This window comes from Blennius ocellaris, assembly GCF_963422515.1.
Source record: "Blennius ocellaris genome assembly, chromosome: 8".
Taxonomy (NCBI): Eukaryota; Metazoa; Chordata; class Actinopteri; order Blenniiformes; family Blenniidae; genus Blennius; species Blennius ocellaris.
Window position 1 is genome coordinate 9,517,923 of NC_137657.1, and position 23,109 is coordinate 9,541,031.

The 23,109-nt window shown below is 44.4% G+C and overlaps 1 protein-coding gene across 2 annotated transcripts in view; it reads left to right on the forward strand.

Moving 5' to 3' along the window:
- The window catches only part of nbeal2 (neurobeachin-like 2), a 36,152-nt gene extending 13,088 nt beyond the window's left edge, over nt 1-23,064 (forward strand). The window contains exons 13-55 of one of the 2 annotated variants that reach the window (XM_080500801.1): nt 97-731; nt 815-947; nt 1,831-1,950; nt 2,070-2,400; nt 2,606-2,688; nt 2,787-2,879; nt 3,029-3,200; nt 4,580-4,713; nt 5,641-5,800; nt 6,252-6,354; nt 6,493-6,643; nt 6,783-6,938; nt 7,020-7,179; nt 7,537-7,625; nt 7,728-8,426; nt 8,560-8,744; nt 8,934-9,090; nt 10,665-10,808; nt 11,895-12,221; nt 13,171-13,320; nt 13,437-13,594; nt 13,693-13,817; nt 13,900-14,017; nt 14,556-14,713; nt 14,789-14,922; nt 15,038-15,145; nt 15,418-15,513; nt 15,614-15,738; nt 15,926-16,066; nt 16,139-16,269; nt 16,362-16,471; nt 16,581-16,698; nt 16,840-16,937; nt 17,043-17,156; nt 17,241-17,327; nt 17,977-18,086; nt 18,999-19,171; nt 19,259-19,353; nt 19,443-19,559; nt 20,574-20,735; nt 20,817-20,965; nt 21,052-21,187; nt 21,409-23,064. In XM_080500801.1, the coding sequence (XP_080356927.1) occupies nt 97-731; nt 815-947; nt 1,831-1,950; nt 2,070-2,400; nt 2,606-2,688; nt 2,787-2,879; nt 3,029-3,200; nt 4,580-4,713; nt 5,641-5,800; nt 6,252-6,354; nt 6,493-6,643; nt 6,783-6,938; nt 7,020-7,179; nt 7,537-7,625; nt 7,728-8,426; nt 8,560-8,744; nt 8,934-9,090; nt 10,665-10,808; nt 11,895-12,221; nt 13,171-13,320; nt 13,437-13,594; nt 13,693-13,817; nt 13,900-14,017; nt 14,556-14,713; nt 14,789-14,922; nt 15,038-15,145; nt 15,418-15,513; nt 15,614-15,738; nt 15,926-16,066; nt 16,139-16,269; nt 16,362-16,471; nt 16,581-16,698; nt 16,840-16,937; nt 17,043-17,156; nt 17,241-17,327; nt 17,977-18,086; nt 18,999-19,171; nt 19,259-19,353; nt 19,443-19,559; nt 20,574-20,735; nt 20,817-20,965; nt 21,052-21,187; nt 21,409-21,513 (7,050 nt within the window). In that variant the 3' untranslated portion in view covers nt 21,514-23,064. The remainder of the gene's footprint in view (nt 1-96; nt 732-814; nt 948-1,830; nt 1,951-2,069; nt 2,401-2,605; nt 2,689-2,786; nt 2,880-3,028; nt 3,201-4,579; nt 4,714-5,640; nt 5,801-6,251; nt 6,355-6,492; nt 6,644-6,782; nt 6,939-7,019; nt 7,180-7,536; nt 7,626-7,727; nt 8,427-8,559; nt 8,745-8,933; nt 9,091-10,664; nt 10,809-11,894; nt 12,222-13,170; nt 13,321-13,436; nt 13,595-13,692; nt 13,818-13,899; nt 14,018-14,555; nt 14,714-14,788; nt 14,923-15,037; nt 15,146-15,417; nt 15,514-15,613; nt 15,739-15,925; nt 16,067-16,138; nt 16,270-16,361; nt 16,472-16,580; nt 16,699-16,839; nt 16,938-17,042; nt 17,157-17,240; nt 17,328-17,976; nt 18,087-18,998; nt 19,172-19,258; nt 19,354-19,442; nt 19,560-20,573; nt 20,736-20,816; nt 20,966-21,051; nt 21,188-21,408) is intronic. The other variant, XM_080500802.1, reaches the window with a different exon arrangement.
- Nucleotides 23,065-23,109: the final 45 nt, after the last annotated feature.

Here is a 23,109-nt window from a genome sequence, read left to right on the forward strand (position 1 = left end):
AAATTAAATGATGTTCATTAATTAACCTAAAAAAAACCAACATTCTTATTTGACCCCATCCACATATCTTCTCTTTATTCTCTGTCTTCTCTCTAGGCTGTGGAGGGCGAACATGCTCATGCTCATCATCTTGGCATTAGCAACGATCAGCCGCTGTTGCTGCTTCTGCAGTGGCTCCCTGACCTGTCGGGTCAGCGGGACCTTCAGCTGCTGGTGGCCCAGTGGCTGGCTACAGTGTGCGGCGGCTCCTTGTCCTGTCGTACCGTCGCTGTGGAAGCGGGCATGATGGGGGCTTTGCTGCAGGTGCTCTCTCAGCCCCAAAACCTGGACAGGCAGTGTGCAGACGCCATGCTGGGCCTCCTCCAGGACTTAGGCTCCCTGTGCCTGAGACCCACCGAGCTGAAGAGCCTCTTACTAATCCTCAGGGTGGATCAGGACAGCGGTGCGGGGGCCGGCAGGGTCCACCCCTACTGCACTCGCATCATCCGCATGTTGTCGGCCATGGCGGCCAGAGAAGGCCAAGAATGTGCCTTGCAATATTTTGACCTCACGCCCCCCATGGCAGGTATTATGGTTCCCACAATCCAGCGCTGGCCAGGCAGCGCGTTTGCCTTTCATGCCTGGCTCTGTCTCAACATGGAGTTCCCCAGCCATCGCAAACCTTCCATCAGCTCCGTCACAGGAACGTCGCATGACTTCGGGAAAGGACCACGCAGGAAACAGCTCTACAGGTATTTATCAGCTAATTTTAAGATTTATGTTGATGGCAGCATATTCAATACTCAATCCAGTGCCCTCTTTTCTTTTGGATAAGTTTCTTCACGGCAAGTGGAACTGGGTTCGAGGCTTTCTTCACCATGGATGGTGTGCTGGTGGTGGCTGTTTGCACTAAGAAGGAGTACATGGCCGTGGCGCTACCAGAACACCCACTAACTGATTCGGGCTGGGTGAGTGTTGACAAAATTATCACCATAAACATCATATTAATATGTTGTAGGTCAAAGATCTGCAACCAGCTGTTCTGGAGCTGCATGTGGCTCTTTAGCCCCTCTAAAGTGGCCTCCCGAAGATTTCCCAAAATTATGTGTGATTAAGCACCTTTATGTTATTTCATTTTTGTTGCATGGCATACAGTTTTTCACACGGAGTCTTTTCTCGCAGTGCAAGGTGATGAATGTGACACTTAATTGAAGTAGTTCAATCATTTGTCAACAAAGATTCTGTGTAACCTGCTGCCTTTCACCTGTTGAATAAATCCCAAATAGAAATGCCCGAGAAGAAAACCAGTAAGTGTCATTCAATGTAGAAAGACTCATTAGTTTCAAGTGGAAACAATGAAGGTTTACGTGTATGTTTGATAATTGCTAGGTGCTTTTGGAAAAAGAGCGTTAATTACCAACATGGCTAAAATGAATATAACATCAGAAACTGCTAGAAAGGCTAAATTGGTAAAAACTGAAATAAAATGTCAACACCCACAGCTACAGTTTCAGAAGTATAGCAAAGCTAAAAAAAAATCAATTTAAAAAGCTCTACAGAATAATATATTTGGCCAGAGACTTTTAGTTTTTTTTATTATGTTTTTATTCCGTCCAAAGCAGGAACAAACACCTGAGGCTGCAGATGCTTGGTCTATGTTAACCAAAATAGTTTGACATTTTGTAAGTGTTATTGAATGTGTTTATCAAAGACAAAGAATCCTGAGGATATAAATAGGTATAAAGTTTTAGATAATAATAATAATAAATAAGTCGGTATTTAAAATGCTTTTGGGTGACGAGATACTGAAAACTGTCCAACAATCAAAAACATGTCTGCTCTCTCTTCAAGCATTCAGTCGCCATCGTCCACGTACCAGGCCGTCATCTTTTTGGTCAAAACGTCGTCACCATCTACATTGACGGAGAGCAGCGTAGGACTGCTCAGCTTCGCTTTCCCTCTTTCAGTGAGGTAAATCAACCCACAATCTGATTTATTCTGAACAGTTTATATTTTGTCGTTGCCGAAAAGTTAGTCTAACATTCTCTGTTTGTCCCCCCCCCCCCCCCCCCCCCCCCCCGATCCTGAAGCCTTTTACCTCCTGCTGCATCGGCTCTGCAGGCCACCGGACCACTACCACCACCACGTCCCCGAACTTGAATACGTCTGTCTCCCTCAATCCGCCACCGGAGTTTTCCTTCCATTCGCACACGCCCGCACTCAGCCGCTCCCAGTCGTTTCCAGCCTCCTCCACGGGGGGCCGTCGGGGGGGTTTGCCAGACTCGGCGGTGCACACCATCTCAGCGGGGCTGCAGGACACGGAGTGGGGGACACCCACATCCCTGGATGGCCTTCTGGGTACCGCCTTCATCTGCCACGAGGCTCTGCAGCCCGCCCAGACAAGAGCCCTACATGCAGCCGGTAAGGCTCGCTAGAATCTTCATCCACGTCACACATTCATTCCAGACATTTAGACATAATTCACCAATACATTTTCAATACAACCACACATAAAAAAAAGAAAGAAAAACAAACTCAGTTAAAAGAGAAGCTCATGAAGGCTATTTGTAGACCCAGTAATGTTTGCATATTTCATGACCTATTGGCTTTCTTCTCTTCCTTGTAGGCCCAAACCACGTGCCCCTATTCAAAGCAGACGGAGAGATATCCGATCTCAACAGCAAGCTGCTACTCTATTACACTCCGCAGGTGACCCCTCTAAAACTCAGGGAAACCTTCATTCTGAAAGACATAACAAGCAATGGGAATACAATATGTTGTAATTAATGTGTGTATGTTTATTTCAGGCATTTAAGATCCAGATTTGTCTGGATCTGGCTCCTAATCACCTGTATGATGGCAGGCTGACGGGACACAGGGTTGTGAACTGGGACATTAAGGTTGGATGGGAGAAATGTGTTGATTTGAGTACAATCATTTTTGCAGTGTTGCAGACTTTTATTGTTCATGTCAGTTCCATGGATGCATCTTGTAAATGTTCCAAAAACATTTAAAAATATATCTATATTCTTCTGCCTCTTTAATGCAGGAGGTTGTGAACGTGGTCGGGGGTATTGGTGTTTTGCTGCCCCTGCTTGAGCAGGTGTGTGAGACAGAACAAGTCTACAATGGCAGCCAGGAGACCTCAGACTTGCTGGGACCGGAGCTCACCTCCCCCAGAAGTCCTGCTGCCATGCTGCTGCCACTGAACAAATCTGCAGGTCAGCTCCACCATGCCTCCCTTATGCTCTTTCATTGCCACTATATGCAATATAGAAAAAGAAAACTTGTTCGTAGATGAGATGTTGACTTTTGCAAAGGGTGTTTTCAACTCAGAGTAACTAAACTGAGCCATTAATAAATCACAAGGGTAATAAATAAATATAGCTACAGCATCGTTCAAAAGATCCATGGATGTCTTGCGTACAGTAACAAGGAAGAGATGAAAACAGACACATCAGATATTGTCAGAAGTGAGAGACAGTAGGCCTGGCTGGAACGGGGGTCATTAACTTGAATTAAATATGCATCACGGGTCTGGGAAAGTATTCTAAAAATTTTCATCTTTATCCACAACACCAGAAATGAGCAACTTTTGTCATTGTGAAGGCTGCAAAAAGTTTATTCTCAGCACCAGGGGACCAAATTGTGACTACAAGGGTTTGTTAAAACTTTAGTAACTAATTTAATAAAAAAATATTAATTGTATCCCTTTAAATTTAAAGAATATCATGCATGCTTTTGATTATTTAGATTTTTTTTTTAAGTCAGCAATGCATTAAATTCAGGTCGTTTCAATGTATTCCTCCAGTAGTTCAAATGTTTTGAAAATAACCATCATCCTGTGATTAATTGTGAAATTAATCGTTTCTTGATTATTATTTTTAAAAATTTCGGAATTCATTTGTGGGGTTCAAAGTAAGACAATGTGGGCCCTTTTTTAAATTAATAATTGTATGTTTTGTGGCTCACGTTAGGAAATACAGGTCCACACACATACACAGGGAGAACATACAAACCTCACAGAGCCTAAGCCCAGAATCAAACCAGGAGTTTCTCACTTTACGGGTAAAAAGTTGCTCACTACGCTTAATAGTTCTGGAAAATGATTGCAATGTCATTTTTTTTTTTGGTAGTATGAACACAATATACCACTTGTTGAGTTGAGTTGAGGCAGTGATCTCAAAGGTTACTTATCTGAAAGCGTGAGTCAATCAAACAAGACTATCTGCAAGCGTGTTCATCAGAAATGTTGAATCATGGCGTTTATACATGCAGGCATTGTGATGTGAATGTATGTTCTGTTTCAGTGTATTATTAGCCCCGACTTTCAAAGTGATTTCTTTTTATTAGTACAAAATGAAAGCCCACACACAGGAAATGCTCGATAACCTCAGTAAACACTGTGAAATCGATACTAGTTGATTAAATGTTTGAAACTACATTCACGAGAGTGAAACAAGCAATGAGTTATGACTCATTCTGAGAGATGATAGTATAGTGCTTTGTAATGCACAAACATGACTTTGGCTAGTACAGGATGTCTTAAAAGTTGTCTTGCTCACTTTTTTTCTGTTTTTTTTTTTTTTTTTTTGCTTAGAGGGCAGACTGGAGAGAAACAGTATCGCTGCGTTCCTGCTGATGGTGAAAAACCTGATTCGTCATCACTCTGTCAACCAGGAGAGCCTGCTGCAGTGCCACGGGCCCAGCATCATCGGAGCCATGCTCAGCAAAGTAAGTGGCTCCACTCGTCAGCCCGTTGCAACAAGTGGCGACTCACCACAAGAACAAGGAGGGCTGATTAGCATCGGAGAGTGAATATATGACCTTTTCCCCATTGTATTGCTGTGGTATAATTGCTGTGTAATGAATGGGGCTGGTGTTGTTGAAACACCAGTGGCTCTTTCAGAATGACAGTATCAAATGCGTCTGCGGGGGCAAATTATGCGGTTTGTCAGATTGTGTGATCTCTTTCTCTCCGAACGACAAACGAGGCAGTCTGCTTCAAAACAAATCCTTTACAAGACTAATTGTGCACATCAAATTTTGTAACAAACCGTCTTATTCCTGCAAAATCTCTTTCTTTCTTTTTTAAACACAATTTAATATCTATGATGCTTACTGGATTTTAAGCAGACACAAGTTGTAATTTATATGGTAATCACATATTTCTACCGACATTACGATTACTAATAAGTAGGAATGTCAACTTCTCCTTTGTTGGGAATAAACTGCACGTTTTCTTTTACTGTAGATGCACAGCACTGCATTTGATGCTGAGCCACGGCAAATGAAAACAACTGCCGTAGTTGTTACTCATTCAGGTACCTCGAGTCGTAAAGACGGATTTGTGGGAACATAGATCATGTTGTTCTCAGCATATTGCCAGAGATGTGAATCATCAGCGGTAGCGGCCGCTGACGCGCTGCACTGCTGCAGCACCGACATGCTGCGAGGATATGTTGCAATGCATGTTCTTAAGGTGGCGCATCCTGTAAGGACGCAATGTCCTCATAACCAGAAAAGGTTGCCCGTTTGTGACATGGTAAAGATAGAAACGTGTTTGCAGTGGAAGTTGATATTTCTTTCACACGGGTACATAAACCATTAAAGACAAACTGTGCCGCTGACCCGTCATGTCCGCCTTGTGTTTGCCTGCAGGTTCCCGGCAGCATGATGGACATGAATGTTTTGATGGCCTGTCAGCTGCTACTGGAGCAGGTTTTCAATGAGGGCAACAGCCCACTTCTACAGCAACTCTACCAGCACCTGCTCTTTAATTTCCGCATTTGGACGAAAAGCCATTTTGCCGTTTGTCTGGGTAAGGCACAAGTAGCCCTTCTGTTTCTGAGTAATGCACCTGTGAACCTTTTCATGTCTACCGAAGCTGTTTGTGGCCCTTTTATGTATACACACACACACACACACACACACACACACACACACACACACACACACACACACACACACACACACACACACACACACACACACACACACACACACACACACACGGCCGCACCAGAAAAGCAAAAAAGAGCAAAAGCAGGCTTGAACACAATAGAGGGGGTGATCGAGTACATTAATGATTCAGGTTCAGGCTGCGGAAAAGGATTAAAAAGGGAATCTGTGCCCGAAGCGACTCTTCTGTGCCCTGTTTTGTAAATTACAGCAATCTTTCACCACCACCTCGCATATTGGTTTGACATTTTTAAATGTCAGCCTGAGGGGAGTTGACCAAAGTCCTTTTTTTTTTTGTCCTTCTTCCACAGCACATGTTCAATACCTGATGTCTGTGATAAACAAAAACAAGCAGCGTTTGAAGAGGAAGTATGGCGTCCAGTACATTTTGGATACCATTCGGACGTACTACAGGTAAAAACCAGTATGAAATGAGGACACCGAAGAGTGAATTCAGACGTGATTATAATAACTCAACTGCAGTTTTTAAACACTCGTGCTTTGCTCTCATGTGTTTGATGTCCTTCTCTTTGTTTATGTCTCTGGTCTTAGTGCGGAGAAAGACGGCAGCCCTCTGTCTGACGAGAAGCAGATGATTCAGACGTCTCTGTTCACGTTGCTGAAAGATTTTCTCAAATCTCCAGCAACCGAGGAGCTCCACAGCCTCCTCAGCTACATTGTGACTGTAAGAGAGGAGCAGCAGGTAATACTAATGTGTTTTATGGCTGTCGCTCCTTTACAATTCACACTTTCTTATTCATTTACGCTCACTGTTGGGAAGTCCAAAGCGTTCGAACTTGTCCCAATTGGAACTTTTTGATATTTCCTGTGTTCACACTCAGGTGGTGAGCGCCCTGGACGTGCTCTACGAGCTCCTGAGGAGCAGCCCTCCCCGTGAGCAGGTGCAGGCCGTCCTGCTGGACTGGGGCGTGGAGCAGCTCTACAGTCTCCTGCTCACTGCAAGCTTTGGGGACGAGGCTCGAGAGAGAGTCTTCAGGGTGAGAACGCCTCCCTCCTTATTTGCCTTTTTTTTATGCAAATTAAAAACAAACTCACAAACTTTCCCTGTCATCTTGCAGGTGTTGTATAAAATCCTCAAGAGTGAGCGAGTGTCTGAACGCAACAAGCAGCGCATCAAATTGAAGGATTTTGGTTATCTTGGCCTTGTTGGTTTTCTCGAAGACATTCCTGTAACCATGACAACCGTCCGCTGTCTGTATGAGCAGGTCCTCGCTACAGGTAATAACACAGGTCCAATCGTCCACCTTCTATACTTCCTATCCCAGCTTTCAGTGACGTTACTCAAGAGGCAGGATATGTTTCCAATCTGTTACAAAGCAAATACAAAGAGATAGTCACACACATTTGTTCCCCATGTCAATTCACCAACTAACCTGAAACACATAATTTTTTTCAACTGTGGGAGAAAACCGCCACATGGAAAGGCCCCTAAGCCACAAATCAAAGTGGGAACATTGTCACTATGTAGCCACCACATCATGAACACAGAAACAGGCTTTTATAATTAAAAGGAAAATGATTTAATAATTTTTTTTTACAAGCTTTTGACAAACGTGCATTGCTGCTGCCTTCCAGATGTGAGTCCCAATTTCCGAGACCTCCTGGCTGTGGTTTGCCTGTCCCACCGCGCTGACCTCTCCGTCCGATTGGACGTCTGCCGCAAGGTCAGTGTCCTCACAAAATTAATCAACTGACATGCTGAGGAAAATCATTCAACGCAGTCTCTCTCCCTTTCCCCTCTATGAAAAAAAAAAAAATCATTCCAGCTTTTCCATCTGATCCACTCCAACGAGGACTGCGTGAAGCAGCTGGCGAAGCAGCCCGGCTGGCAGGACGTTCTCACCAAACTCTACGTGAAAGAGTCCTACGCCGCCAGCATCGCCGACTCCGGCACCCACAGCTCCTCCGAGCCGGGCTACCGGCCGCCGCTGCTTCGGGACAAGGCCCTGGTCATAGAGGACACACACACGGACATCTTCCTCACCTACCGCAACTCGCAGGACATCGGGGACGAGGACGAGGAGGACGACGGTGGCCAGCGGGACGTCTCTGAGGGGTTCTCCGACTTGTCTCAGTCGCCCTCCAGCGAAGGAACGCTGAAAAATTTTACCGGCTCCGTTCATTTTAAGTCGTTCGACTCGGTGGATCAGGGGAGCCACTCGTCCTCCATCTCCAATGTGGCCGACATCGCCATGCCTCACCCCGACGAGGACGGCAGGGACTACCAGCCGCTGTCCCCGTTCGGTACGTCGCCCTTTGAGCTGGACTTGGGTAGCATGGGAGAGACGGGTTGTCACACCCCGGCAGGAAGTCTGACAAACACACCGTCTCCTTTGGAGCAAGGCAAACCCTTCCCGCCGCTCAGACCCAGGAAGAGCTCCAGTTTGTCCAACGTGCTGGATGACATGAGCTACGGGACAGACCCTCCGACTGGAGACACCATCTCCAATACGTCCAACCCACAGGTTTGGCTGTTACTTCGCGTCTGATTACACTTGACATCACAAGCTAAATCGGGAGTTTAAAATGAATGAACGACACCTCCCGATAAGACATTTTGAAGCGCTCTGTTTCCACCACATGCTCTTTGCTTTACAGCAGACCCCCGAGGAGGAGTTGTGCAACCTGCTCACCAACATCGTCTTCTCGGTGTTGTGGAGCGGCAGCGGGGCGGAGGGAGCAGAGGATGTGGTTTGGAGAGAAAGAGGACAAGTGTTTTCTGTTCTAACCAAACTGGGCTCCTCCTGCCAGCTGGTCCGGCCTCCTGACGACATCAAACGCAGGTCAGTTACGTTGATTTCGACATTTACTTCCCTTCGGAGAACAAACGCTCTGATTCAGCGGTGTCGCTCTCATGCAAGGAAGTAACACTGAACCACACCTTCATCCAGTGTTCACCCTTTGTTGGAGGTATCCATAAATGTATCGCAGTGACGTTGGCCATTGGCTTGTTTCTTTGTTTTCTGTGCCAGTCTTTTGGAGATGATGCTGGAGTCGTCTCTGTCAGATCTGAGGGATGCCCAGGGTGTGTCTCTGCCTTTTTGCCCCAGTCTGGTTCGACTCCTCAGGCTGCTGCAGGACTTTCTCTTTGCTGAGGGTACAGGCAACCAAACACTGTGGAGTGAAAAGGTACATCATCTGACTCTCATTGCACTGCTGTCACTTGTCACCTTTCTCCATAAACTTTGGTTGTGAAAATACCAGAGAAGATGTAAGATTTGTCCAGAAATATGTTGAACATAAAAAACTGAAGGCACCAAACTGAACAAAAAGCAAATACAATGGCATGACTGCAGTAAAACCTAATCACACAAACCAAGTCGAAGCACCAACATGTCAACTTATTAGATTTAATTTCCTCTTCCTCTATTTGAATGTTTTCAGTGAACTTGATCAGTTTCAGTTGAAGCATTTTACGGGACAACCTGCTGATACCATCAGACAGCTCATGTCTAAAGTACAAGATATGCAACCGATATATGAAATCAACTTATGAAAATCAAATTACTTCATTTTGTAATGGTCATATTTAAGAAAATGGGATTATCCTCATTATAACGATGATGAACTCACGGATACCATTTGTATTTACAGACGTTATTAAAACTGTTATTGAGCAATTTGTGAAATTCAATTTGTTTGCAACGGTTGCTTCAGAGATTGTTGCGAACATGGAGGAACGGCTCTTTTAACTATCACCTGGGTTTAGTGGCAACCCAGAAAAATGATGTGAAAACATTTATAACCGCAACTTCATTTAATACACAACCTTTTTTCTCCTCTCTGACCTTTGACCTCGGGTTTAATACATACATTGCTGTGACTTTACGAAACAATACATGGTCCAGTCTCTTAGTGTGTTTGGTACTTTTTAACTCAGTCACGCTATCTGTTTGCAGTTTTACATCTGCTTTATGCCGCTGGAATTGATTTTCATTCTCTAACAAACAGCCGACAGGAAAGCAGAAGTGCGCCCTCTCCTTGTTTGTTGGAATAAGCTGAGTTTTGAGTGAAAATTATTTTTCTGCTTGAGCAGAATCGCAGAGCGTGTCGGTGCAATGCAGGCCAGGCGTCCGCAAACACGTTTCTCAGTTTAAATTATTGATGAATTACAAACACTCAGATCTCAGTGCAGCTTTTTGGTTCCCCTCGTAAGTTTGTTTTGCTGAAAAGCTTTGCATTAGCTCCCTTCTGTTGACTGAGCTGCTGACCACAGGAACTCATTTGACTGTGAAGTCTCTGTCGGTCGGGTATTATTTAAAAACCGTTCGCAAAACTGCATGTTGAAGATTAATTTAAAAGTATCCATTATAAATTAGAGGTTAGGGTTTTGTAATTCTTCGTTTCTTCATTTCAGCACACGAGCAAAGGAAACATTGAAGTCGATATTGGAGCCATGACTTTCTGAAATGCTATATTCAAAGCAGAGGAATGTGGGTGTGGCTGTCAAGTGTCAGCGACTACCTTTAAGTCTATCAGGATATTAAGTGTATCAGGATAAACATTTTCTTGTTTGTGTTTTCCCGGAAGGTCTGGCGTCACGGCTGGGTGTAGGTAGCACCTGAATCACCTTTTCAACTGCAGGCTTGGCTGCATTAAATGTACTGAATGACTTCATGCTCGACTTGAGAGGCAGAGGTGTGGAAACAGGTCGGGCCTTTTTGCGCGAGTCCCTTTGTTGACTGCTTGTTGTTGCATTGCAGATTTTCGAAGGGGTGGTGAACCTGCTGGACAGGTTGCAGGCCTGGCATAGCACCCCTGGCAGTCCGGGAAACACCGAGCTCAAAGAAATGGCTCAGATTGGCCTTCGCATCATCACGGGATATATCCAGCAGCAGCACTCGCAGGTCGGCAGAACCCGCGACTCCAGCTGTCCAGTGTCTCAACAAGTCAACCTTTTCTCAGATTTCTCATCCGCGGCCGTCGTCAAGATTGAAAGCACCATCAGAATATTTAAAAAAAGAGTTACAGCATTTATTTAGCTTGATAAGTGCACTCAGATAAAGTCAGTTTTGAAATACCGGGCCTTCTATGGCTTTCTTTTCAAAGGCATTGCAGTCATTCCTGGTAGGGAGTGTTTCTGTATGAAAGGGCAGCTCTTCTCTGAGTTATGGCCGCCGCCGCCGCTCTTGTTGTCGAATTGTGGGATCGAGTGAGCAACATAAAGGAACTGGAGGGTTTTCAACACATGCTGAAGATTCTGTTCATCTCAAGACATTTGTTTCAGTGATGAATGAACATGATTGCACACTGCACACACCCTGATCACTACTGTAGGAAGAAAAAACAGCCTGAGGTGGCTGAAGCTGAGTCAATTCAGGAAATTTACCAAAACAGGACAAAGCTTTAAGTTTAAGGTTGGTTTTGAGGAGTTTTTACAGAATTTCATCTTCCTACTATTATATAATTAAGACTTTACTGAATATTATACACTTTTTATAATTTTGTAGTTTTTCAAACTTGAATGGATTGTTCTAGGACGGGAGGTTTTAAAGTTCAACTTTAAATTCAGCATTCAACTCTCGGTTGAATGCTGAATTCCCCAATGTTTTTTCACTTAATATATATAGTTAGCAGTTGTGGACAGCAATAATGAAACACAAGTGCTCTTGTTTTATTTAATGCTGTCAATTGAAAAAGTTTTTATACTGTGACAGTCACACTTAAGGTTTCCACACTAAAACTTGATAATCCCTGAAAGAACAATTATTAAGTTATTTACTTTCAGTCTTGTGTCAGTTGTAAATTAACCCTACCTGAGCAAAATACTGAACCGACATCATAATACTTTTAGCAGAATGATGTTCTCGTGTTAATTGCCATTAATTGACAATGTTTGCAGAGTTTCTTGTTATACGAGCTAGTCCTTGTGATTGTAAGACGCGATCACTGAAGGAATCAATGAATGAAAGTTAATTGTTGCTTCCTTGCAGGTGTGTGTGATGGCCTATGTGAAACTGCACAGCCTCCTGCAGACTGTACTCTGCCTGAGCTGGGAGGAGGTCTGCTTCCTCCTGGGTCGTCTTGGTGCCCCCTTGTGTTCAGAAGGCGTAATGGACGAGGTCTCTGACTGCCTGCAGTCCGAGACCTTCTCCCAGCTGGTGCCCATTGTGCGCACGCTACTGGACCAGCACGCCGACCCCGTCACCCTCCAGAACCTCCTGCCCAACCTGCCCGTCACCAACGGCAGCCCCACCTTCGCCCAGGACCTGAAGGCGTTCTCCCACACTGTGGAGTGGAAGGAGTTCTACCAGCAGGAGGTCAGCGTCTCGCACAGACATTACTCATCTAAATACATGTAAATCATCTGTTGTTTAGCAAAGAAATGAGGCTTTTCCTCTGTCCTCAGTCTGTCTAAGCAGGTGTCGTCTGCCATCCGCTCTGTTCTGGCTCTATTAACTGTCAAATTGTGGAGAATTTTGTTTTAATTTCTGACATTACCTCCCTGTGAGAAGTTTGGAAATCTAATGCAAACATTCGTGAGAATAACTAAATGTATGTCATGAAAAGCGATAGACATGCATATCTTCTGCCAAGAGGAGTTTTCTGGCTGACCTCCTGCTGTATTTAAAGCAGACGTCAGTTTCTACTTGAACTTGTAGTTGAGTTATTTTGTGAACCGATGCCAAACAGATGCACTGTCCTCCACCCGAGTACAGATTTATCACTGGTCTATGTGACGGCGCGGGTTCATAAATCTGCTTTGTTTAGGTTACTTATGTATACAGATCCCACTATACGTTAACCGGTATGGAATAACTTCATTATGCCCGGAGACAGTTTTGAAACTTAGCCAAAGCAAGTTTTCTCATTCACTTCAGTGGACACGTCCTGTCGTCTGCTTCGTTATAAATGTATGGAAGCCTGTGCATTCCTATTCATGTTTTCACCAGGAACGGAAATATCTCCTGATGATTTGAAAGAGTCACGGCTAAATGCAAGTTTTTGGAAATCAAGTTTCTGAATAAAAAAAGCCAAAACATGAAGCGCCCTGTCTAGTAAGGACTCAGAGTAGCCCCCACTGGACTCAAACCAGGGATGTTGACATTGTGCTAACCACTTATCCACTTTCTTTTCACTTCGATTACAATATGGTTTGTGTGTGTAACTCATTCACCAACACTCCTGGATATTTGCATTCGGAGTATGTGAAATTATTTTTTTTTTACTGTCTTAAATGATCCTTCATGTGTTAAAATCTGCGTCTAGGTTCAGTCCACCATGGAGCAGTATGAGCTGGACACATTCGGGAGGAGCCACGACATCATGTCCAACTTCTGGAACTCGAGCTTCGATGACCTGATGAGCACGGCCTACAAACGCGACAAAGATCGATCGGACAGCAAGTCTAAATTTCAGGTAGTGCGACGAGCGTCCACCTTCAGTGTGTGCTACAGGTGACTCTGCTCAAGTGTCAGTTTTTAACTTTAAGCTGCCTGCTGTTTATTTCTGGCTGTAAAAAAAAAACTAAACAGGAAGTGATCGTGAATCCCTACCTGAAGCGAGTCAGGAGCGAGAACAGCCGGTACCTGAGCTGGCATAAGCAGAACTACGGCCAGCAGGGGGTGGCGTTGCAGCATTGGAAAGCTTTTCGCAGGCTTCTGACCAGTGAGAGGGGAGCGTGGGCCCACAGGTAGGACAAGCTCTCATTCACCGAAACTCTTAGAAAATTTTGGTTTTTCAAAGTACAATGATCTCTTTGTGTTTTTTTATATATTTTTTTTAAATTAGGGTTCAACCGGAGGTGAAATGGAAATTATCCAATGCAGAGACCTATTCAAGGATGCGCCTCAAACTAGTGCCCAACTTTAACTACGATCCACACGGTGATGCCAGCGCCCAGAGGGACAACATGGGTATGTCTCACATTGTGGAAAAAAAATTGCTTTTTGCGCAAAGCAAAAGGATGCAGAGATAAGGTTTGTTTCTGACCATCAGGAGCGGACAGCCCTCGCAGCACTGAGCAGATCCCACTGGCTGTTGCCAAGGAGGCAAAAGTGAGCGACATGGAGGACGATCAGCTAGGAGAGGAGGACCTCGTCCATGCAGACAACACGTGAGTCTCACTTTTAACCATTAAGCGAGTTTCGACATTGTGAATACATTGCTTGCCGTCTGTGTATTGGCTTCTCCAGTAGTCTTCTTTGAGTTAATCATGAAAAAGAATATATCCTGAAGCACATTTAATTTCCTCCCCTTTGAAGATCTTCATAGCAGTGTCAAATGTTTTTCAACTCATCCTGCTCTTAATGTTGTTCAATAAGACCTTGTGTCTCTGCCGCGAGCAGAAATGCATGATTATATGGATGACAAATATAAATCTGACATCATGTCACACGGTCTTAGAAGAACGAAAATATGAGACACATCAGGGAACCTACAGATGCACTTCTTTACTCAAAATTGTAAAGAATGAAACGAGAAAGGCTTGAAATATATAAAATATTCATTTTTAATTAGTTTATGGTCAAATTTGCCTTTTCTATATGCTGTATTTGTTTCACAGTACTTTAAACAATACAAAAAGATTCTGAATGTCATGTTTTCACGCCACGCAGCAGATTTAGGTGAGACGTGTTCTCATTTTCTTCCAGGGGGGAAGGAGAAGATGAGAGCCAGAAAGAAAAGTTGGTTTTGTCCGAAGACTGTGAGCTCATCACCATCGTGGCGGTTGTTCCCGGTCGTCTGGAGGTCACCACCCATCACCTGTACTTCTACGACGGCAGTAGCGACAAAGAGGAAACGGAGGACGGTAAGAAACACGCGCCACACAATCTCACGGCGTTCCAAAGGGTTTATGTCTGACGTGACTGTGACACGTCTCCAGGAATCGGGTTCGATTTTAAGAGGCCGCTGTCTCAGCTGCGGGAGGTTCATCTGAGGCGCTACAACCTGCGACGCTCCGCGCTGGAGCTTTTCTTCATTGACCAGTCGCACTACTTCATCAACTTCAAAAAGAAGGTGACAATCCTTTCAAATCGGTCCGCGCTTTTTCCAAGTATTCTGAAAGAGAAGCTTTTTGAAATGACCTGCAGGACTCATTTAAAAAAAAAAAAAAAATCTCTTCTCACTTCAGGTACGAAACAAAGTGTACTCGAGGATTCTGGGACTGCGGCCTCCGAACCTGTTTTACTTTGGCTCCCGCTCACCCCAAGAGCTGCTGAAGGCCTCCGGACTCACACAGGTGCTCATTCAATTCATATGAAGCAGAGATTTGGTGCAATACACAGAAATGTACAGTACAATCACTGTGCACACTGCAAAAAATGACCATAGGGATCGTACACAACACCGGTTATAGAGATCACATCAATCTATTATTCTTACTGTAAAAAACAAAAAAAACGGCACCAAAAACGTACAAAGCATCAGATGACTCTATTAGCACTATTATGAACTGAATGATGTTCAGCTTTGTCACCAATCTGTTGTTGTTGTTGTTGTTGTTGTTGACAGAAATGGGTCTACAGAGAAATCTCCAATTTCGAGTATCTGATGCAGCTGAATACCATCGCTGGACGCACCTACAACGATCTGTCGCAGTATCCTGTGGTTAGTGTTTATTGTTACTGGCCCTTTTATGACCAAAGATGCTGCACAGTGACAGGAAGTCATGTAATGGACTTTTTTTGTTTTTTTTGTTGTTCTTCAGTTCCCCTGGATTTTGTGCGATTACACGTCTCCCAATCTGGATCTGGATGACCCGTCTGTCTTCAGAGACTTGTCGAAGCCCATCGGTGTGGTCAACCCGCGGCATGCGCACAACGTCAGAGAGAAGTACGCGGTTACGTTGCAAGTTTTAATTTGAAGCATTGAGCCGCCAGCTGTTAATGTGTGAAGCAGATTACAGCTTAGAATTCCCTTCCGTTTCTTTTTCTTTCTTCTTTAACTATTGCATTCTGACAGTGTTTACAATCGTTTAAATTATTTTTAAACGAGTCAACTTTTTGTTTCCCCTCTCGAGGTATGAGAGCTTTGAAGACCCGTCGGGCACCATCGACAAATTCCACTATGGCACACACTACTCTAACGCAGCGGGAGTCATGCACTACATGATCCGCACGGAGCCGTTCACCACGCTGCACATCCAGCTGCAGAGCGGCAGGTGTGAGCTACTTCCTGGTTTTGCACAGGTGATCTCTGTATGGTCTGATCTCACACCGTTGCCGCTGTGCAGGTTCGACTGTGCAGACCGGCAGTTCCACTCGGTGGCGGCGGCCTGGCAGGCCCGCATGGAGAGTCCGGCCGACGTCAAGGAGCTCATCCCCGAGTTCTTCTACTTCCCAGAATTCCTCCAGAACATGAACGGTGACGAGATCTTTACTGTTTTGAGAGCGAATTGTTCTCGTTTATAGCGCAATGAGTGTGGTTGAAATGTGAATGTGGGTTTACCGTCGCAGGCTTCGACCTGGGCCAGTTGCAGATATCTCAGGAGCCGGTGACGGACGTTGTTCTGCCTCGCTGGGCGACATCAAGGGAAGACTTTATCAGAAAACACAAGAAAGCCCTGGTGAGCCTGCACAGACACCCAGAGCCTTAAAAGGCGGTCATGCGATATTCCCCCAGTGTTACAGTGAAGAGACAACAATGAGAGATAAAGATGGTTTCCTGCACTCTAGGAATCTGAGCACGTCTCCAGTCATCTTCACGAGTGGATTGATCTGATCTTTGGCTGCAAGCAGAGAGGCGAAGAGGCAGTGGACGCTCTCAACGTCTTCTACTATTGCACGTATGAGGGTAAGGCTGGAATGACCCACTGCAAATAATTCCGCCTAATCCTCTCGTGTGCTGTATTTTCCAAACCAGCGTCCAGTCCCAAAGCATGGATTTGTTATTCTTTCCTAATGAATGACAGACGGTCTTCTGGCCTCTCTGCAGGTGCCGTGGACCTCGATGCGATTGCTAACGAGAATGAGCGCAAAGCCTTGGAAGGCATCATCAGCAACTTTGGACAGACGCCCTGTCAGCTCCTCAAGGTGCACTCCAACGCTTAAAACACAGCTGCTTCCTAAGAGGCGATGTTCCTGTGAGTCTTCGTTTTGAAAGCTGACCTTCTGTGACACGTTTCGTTTTGCGAACAGGAGCCTCACCCTCCCCGCATGTCAGCGGAGAACGCAGCCAGACGGCAGGCCCGTCTGGACACTCTGCCCCCGAGCATCTTCGAGCAGCTCGGAAAACTTCGGCCGTTTGTGGAGGTGGGTCCCGAAAAGAGCTTGACGGTCTGTCCTTTCTCTGATTAATATTCGACATGTAAGTTTATATTTACATGTGTGCTTCAGGTGGTCAGTGATGGATTTCCTCTGGTCCAGGCTGTGGTACCAAAGAGCCAGAACCGGCCCTTCATCATCCAGCACTCTGATACACTGGTAAGAATGACTTCGAGTTACTTTAATGGCACAGGCACGTAAATCCCATTAGATATTATTACAGAGAGCAGACATATAGACTGCAGAGCATTAAGGACAATCCTGAAAATATTCACGCTGAAGTTACAAGGAATAAAGGCCTTTTAGTTTCCCTAATCCTCTGCAAAATTGGTTAATTCTTGTTTACCTGAACTGCTGAAAGAGCAAAAACTATTTCTGCATCTACATTTTGGGACTGAGGATAAAGTCGCTGATCCTCCTGAGCTGCTGGAAAGAAATTATAAGTTAAAGCTTGATTTGCCAAACAGTTTTTCTGAACATTTTGTTACTTTCTCTCACTTATAAAAAGAAACTTATCAGTATACAAAGGAAAAAGATAAAACTGACTCAATGTAAAGTCAATAAAATTATGGGTTTTTTTAGTGTTAAAGGATGACAACATCCCCTTGTTATATATGGCTTTACGGTGTACATCAAAGATTCATTTTGAATCTGTACTAGTCCCAAGATACTTAAATGACAGCGCTAAGCGTTCTGCCTGGCACTTGATGTTTTTCTGAAATCTGGCTTTTAGTTTTATAAGGTCTTTAGTTGAAGCCCACATTTCAAAAGTTCATTGTTTTTATGTGACGGTGCTTTTTCTCAACAGGTGACCGTCAGTTCCAATGGTTTAATAGGAACACACAGCTGGCTGCCATACGACAAGCAAATCGCCAACTACTTCACTTTCACTAAAGACCCCACCATGACAAACCCCAAGTGAGTGACATCTGAAATACTACACTCATGTCTGGTATATTTATGGATCATGAATGTTTGTTTTTTTTTTTTTTTTAAGATCACAGCTTAACCTGACAATTCAGCATGCTATCCAGAGATTTAGGAAATGTTGCAAAGCAGCAATGCTCTCAAAAATAAAGGCGTAAAAAGCTGATTCTATCACTTAACATGAAGCAAATTTAATATACAGATATGACATCAGGAGTCATTGTGGGCCATGCCATTATTTCCGGGACTCCTAATTCATATGCATTCTGTCTTCTAGTATGTGTGTGTATAATATAGTACAGTCTCGCAGATCAGATGTTTTCGTGATGATATTACGTGTTGAAAAAAACAACATCTTGTCTATACAGTAAATGGTTGAAAAGTACTGTAGTGTATGTAAAAGTGTGTGAATATCTCTCTCTCCTGCAAATCAACCTCAAAATACAGCTTCATATGCAGAAACAAGCTTTTTGGTACTTTTTGCAGAATATCACAAACCATAGCGCATGAGCCACTTACGGCTATCATAAACTTCCCGGTGGGTAAAAAAAAAAAGAAGAAAACTTCTAGAAGTTGGATGAAAGCGAAACATCTGTCTCTCCGTCCTCGTAGCTTCAAAGCCTGTTTAATTAACTGAGAGCCGGTTTAATGGAGGATATTTTTAACTGATCTTGAATGCGGATATTCTAACAGAGAGTAAATCATGATAAGAGAAGCATTTGAAGCACGGTTTTCACACAGGGTGTAATTTGCAGATGTCATGACAGTTTAATTGCCGATTATAAATCTCATCTTCTTTTAAGCTCCAGCTCCTTCCCCTCACGTTTAAAAAAAATATATATATTTTTTGTCATTGTTTTTAACTGTCTTTGATCTCCTCCTGTCCTCCTTCATGTGTCGCAGGACGCAGCGTTTCCTGAGTGGACCTTTCTCCCCGGGGGTGGAGATCAGCGCTCGGGTGCTGGTGGTCTCCAACGACGGGCGTCTGCTGTTCAGCGGGGGTCACTGGGACTGCAGCCTCCGCGTCACACAGCTGGGGAAAGGCAAGCTGGTGGGCAGGATCTGCCGGCACATCGGTGAGCTCTCACTGTCACATCTTCAGTATGTTGTCCTTTTTTATTGTTTTTTTTTTTACTAATGGTATTCTCGTGTGCTTTGCGAAGACGTTGTTACCTGTTTGGCTCTGGATCTTTGTGGCATCTACCTCATCTCTGGCTCAAGGGACACGTCCTGTATAGTGTGGCAGGTTCTGCAGCAGGTGAGCACACACACACACATACACTTGCATAATTTTGCACAACAAAACTGTGTTCGACGCTCTTGCGTGTGTTTTCTTCTCTCCTTCAGGGTGGCTTCTCCAGCAGCCTGTCTCCTCGACCCGTGCAGATCCTCTGCGGACACGACCAGGAGGTGACCTGTGTGGCCATCAGCACTGAACTGGACATGGCCGTCTCGGGGTCAAAGGTCAGTGCTCGCGAGCTGTTTGGCTGCGCGCATCGGTTATGTAGGTTTGTCCATGTGTGAATGCTTGCACTCGACTTTAATAGCAACGACGTGCATGAGAACACCACTTTGGAGGTTCTCCAAGTAAACTGCGATGTTGTTCATTAGACACCAGAGCGTAATGCGTGCCAGGAAGTAGGTTTGATAGCTATAAGGAGACAGATGTTGCTGTCCTATAGCCAGGTTTTGTTGGTCCTCATAACACAACCAGGGCCACCGACACTTTCACAAGTCTGTTTTTTTCTCCATCATGCCTCATCCCAAGCAGGAGGCCTTTTAGTCTAAATCGGTTAAGTTAATTTAAACCTACTGCATTTTTTTGTTTTTATCTGGTTATTGTGACTAATTCTAACTTCATTCTTCACTTATACTGTGGAGATTTAGACACACAATTTTGTGTCTAGACAAGGTGGTTAATAGGTCAAGATTAGCAAGCCTACAGGTTTACAGTCCTTTGGAAATAGAGTAGCCATACAATGATATAACGGAGCCACTTCGCTGCTGCAGCAACTGAATAGAGCACAAAGGATAACGTTGGCATAATTGAACAACCAATCTGACAGATGACCTTCTCCCTTCTTTTCCCAACCCTGAATTACATAGGCCAATGCCATCGGGTAATATCATTATTGAAAACACCAAGATTGGTTTAAAAATATGAACTGACCTACATTTTGCTCCGTTATCCCCTTAATAGTACCTCATGCCCTCATACATTAACATATTTTTCTCCTTCACTTCACTTCCAAAGAGTAAACACAGAGTCCCGGTATGTGGCTGGCAAAAAAAACATCAGTGAAAGAATTATGAAAAACATTTTCCCAGGGGAAATACAGGAGACTAAATTTAACTCAAACTCTTCTGTGTGATGCCTGGTTCCCTGTGCAGTATGTCGATAGATCTCGGAATGGAAGTTGGGTTTGTTTTTTGTGGGTTTTTTCATTCTTTCTAACCCTGTGCTGATCGTCACGTCAGGATGGGACTGTGATCGTGCACACGGTGCGACGAGGCCAGTTCGTGCGGACACTGCGACCTCCTGTTGACAGCTACATGCCTGCGCAGATCTCCGGGCTGCAGGTTGGCATGGAGGGTCACATCGTCGTACAGACGTCTCTGGAGGAGAGCTCCCACAGGAAGGTACTGGACTGTGCACCGTGCATTACAACAACACGTGCAGTACATGCAGTTTCTCATCTGTGCTCTGCTGATCTCCTGCAGGGGAAGTACTCCATACACGTCTACTCAATAAATGGATGCCTGCTGTCCTCCTTCAACATGGAGGAGCAGGTGACTGCACTCCACCTGGTGTCTGAATACGTCATCCTGGGAACCATGCAGGGCAGCCTCCATATACGAGATTTATGCAGGTAAAGCAAACTGAGATTATCATTTGAAGTTGATCTTTCGCAACACTTTGGGGGTTTTTTCCAATTCTGTGCTCCCCATGTCACAGCCTGGATGCTTTGATAACCCCGCTGGCGTTGAGGGTCCCTGTGAGGAGTGTGTCCGTCACCAAAGAGTCCAGCCACATCCTGGTGGGACTGGAGGATGGGAAGTTGATTGTGGTGGGGGCAGGGAAGCCAGAGGAGGTGAGACCCTGACTGTGAGATGAAGATGAAGGAGTTTTGTTTTTTTTTTGGGGGGGGGGGGGAGTGGAAGATAAGGCTGCTTTGTAGTTGCTCCTGGATTTTAGGATTCCAGGTTAAAGCATTCCAGTTTAACTGATGAGAAAGGATTATAGGATCGTAAATCTCCTGCTTAAGCTCCAGCACGATAATGAATATTCTACATGTTCATTCCCTCTCCGCAGGTTCGCTCAGGACATTTCCCAAGTCGCTTGTGGGGCACCCGCCGCATCTCCCAGGTGTCCGCGGGTGAAACGGAGTACTTACCTGGTGACAGCGCCGGCAAGTGACGGGGGGCCGCGGCGGAGGAATTCTGCTACATGCAGATACGCGCACCAAAAGACTCAACAAGGCCTCCCGTCCTTTACGAGCTGGGAAATGACACTCCTCAGCCACTGATCTCTCTGAGAGAGTAACTATACACTGAGCACTTTGTTTATTAAATGATTTTATGTTTGTTTTTTGTTTTTGTTTTTTGTGCGTCTTTCATTTAGAGTTGTAACGTTTTAAATCAGCATCATTCCAAAGAGTGGCCTTATTTCGTTTGTATTGAGAAGAACGAGATGTTTGAGGTGGTGAAGTGCAGTTGGACTGTATTCGCTCTGAGTCATTGCAGGGGAATGACTCACCCTGATGCACATCTAGCCTCAGAAATGAAGACGAGTAATGCTGTGAATTCCCCGGACTCCATGTTTTTACTCTCTTTTTATGGTCAGAGGCACAGCTGGGATATCTGGACTGTTGAATGTCCCGGATGCTGTTCTCTGGCAATGGCATCTTCTTAATACTCCTGGAAACTTGAAAAAAGAAAAAAAAAGAAAAAGAAAACCCACAGAAGACATTGCTCGATATTTCCATGTTGCAATACTTTCATGCACCACAAGAGGGTTGGCTTTGTAAAGAAAAACAAGGTGTAATGGAGACCAGTTGAACTTGTGCTGCATTAAGATTTTAAGTTGGTCGACAGATGCTTGTCCTCGCACCAGAAATGCACCTCGATACCACCGTTTTGTAGTTCTGCATACCTTCAGGCTCTTAAGTGTCGCAAAACTGTTACAGTTAAAGCAAACAGCTGCTTTAATGATCGAGTATGTGAAATATATTCACTTTTTTTTTTTTTTTTATCGTCATCAGACCTTAGATGCAATGAACCTTAAAACAAGAGCCATCTGTTGCCTTACACACAATAAAGTAAAGGTGTTTATAAATTCTTACTCTGTGTACCACATGTTTATATCCTTTTACATGGCCTGAAAAGTGCCTTTTTAATCTTTTCTGTAAACACTGAATGATTAATCGCATTATAGATCACTATGTGTCAGATTTCTGTCCCCGCCGGCCTGATATGAGCTCCTCTGCTCCCTCTGTGACTCACATGTGAATAAGATGTTAATGGACTCTGTGAACTGTTGGCTGGATGAACACACTTGCCTGTACTAGTGCCACAGTGTTTATGGAGCATTGAGAACATCTGAAGACACGATGACTCTGGAACACGTGGGCAGAAAGTCTCTGAGGGAGCTTTAAAGGAATTCACTTCCTGCCAGCGGTTTTTTTTTTTGGTTTTTTTTTTCCTCCTTGGTTTGAACAAAGTGGTTGTTATGCTGTGTCATGATGGGAGACAGACAAAAGGGAAATATTTGGGTGAAGACAGTACCTATAACTTGTTGCACACATACAAATCGCCTTGTCTTTGTCAGTGATGCTCTGAAATATTGTAAATGAATTCAAAGGAAACTATATTTAAAATGCTGTTTACTTTCCGTGTTTGCTTTCCACACTGGAAACACGTTACTACAATGTATTCAGGCTGTCTGGAATTGCAATTCATACAACTGTGAGATAAGAATGTAATAATAAAAAAAGAAAAAAAAGAAATGTGTGCA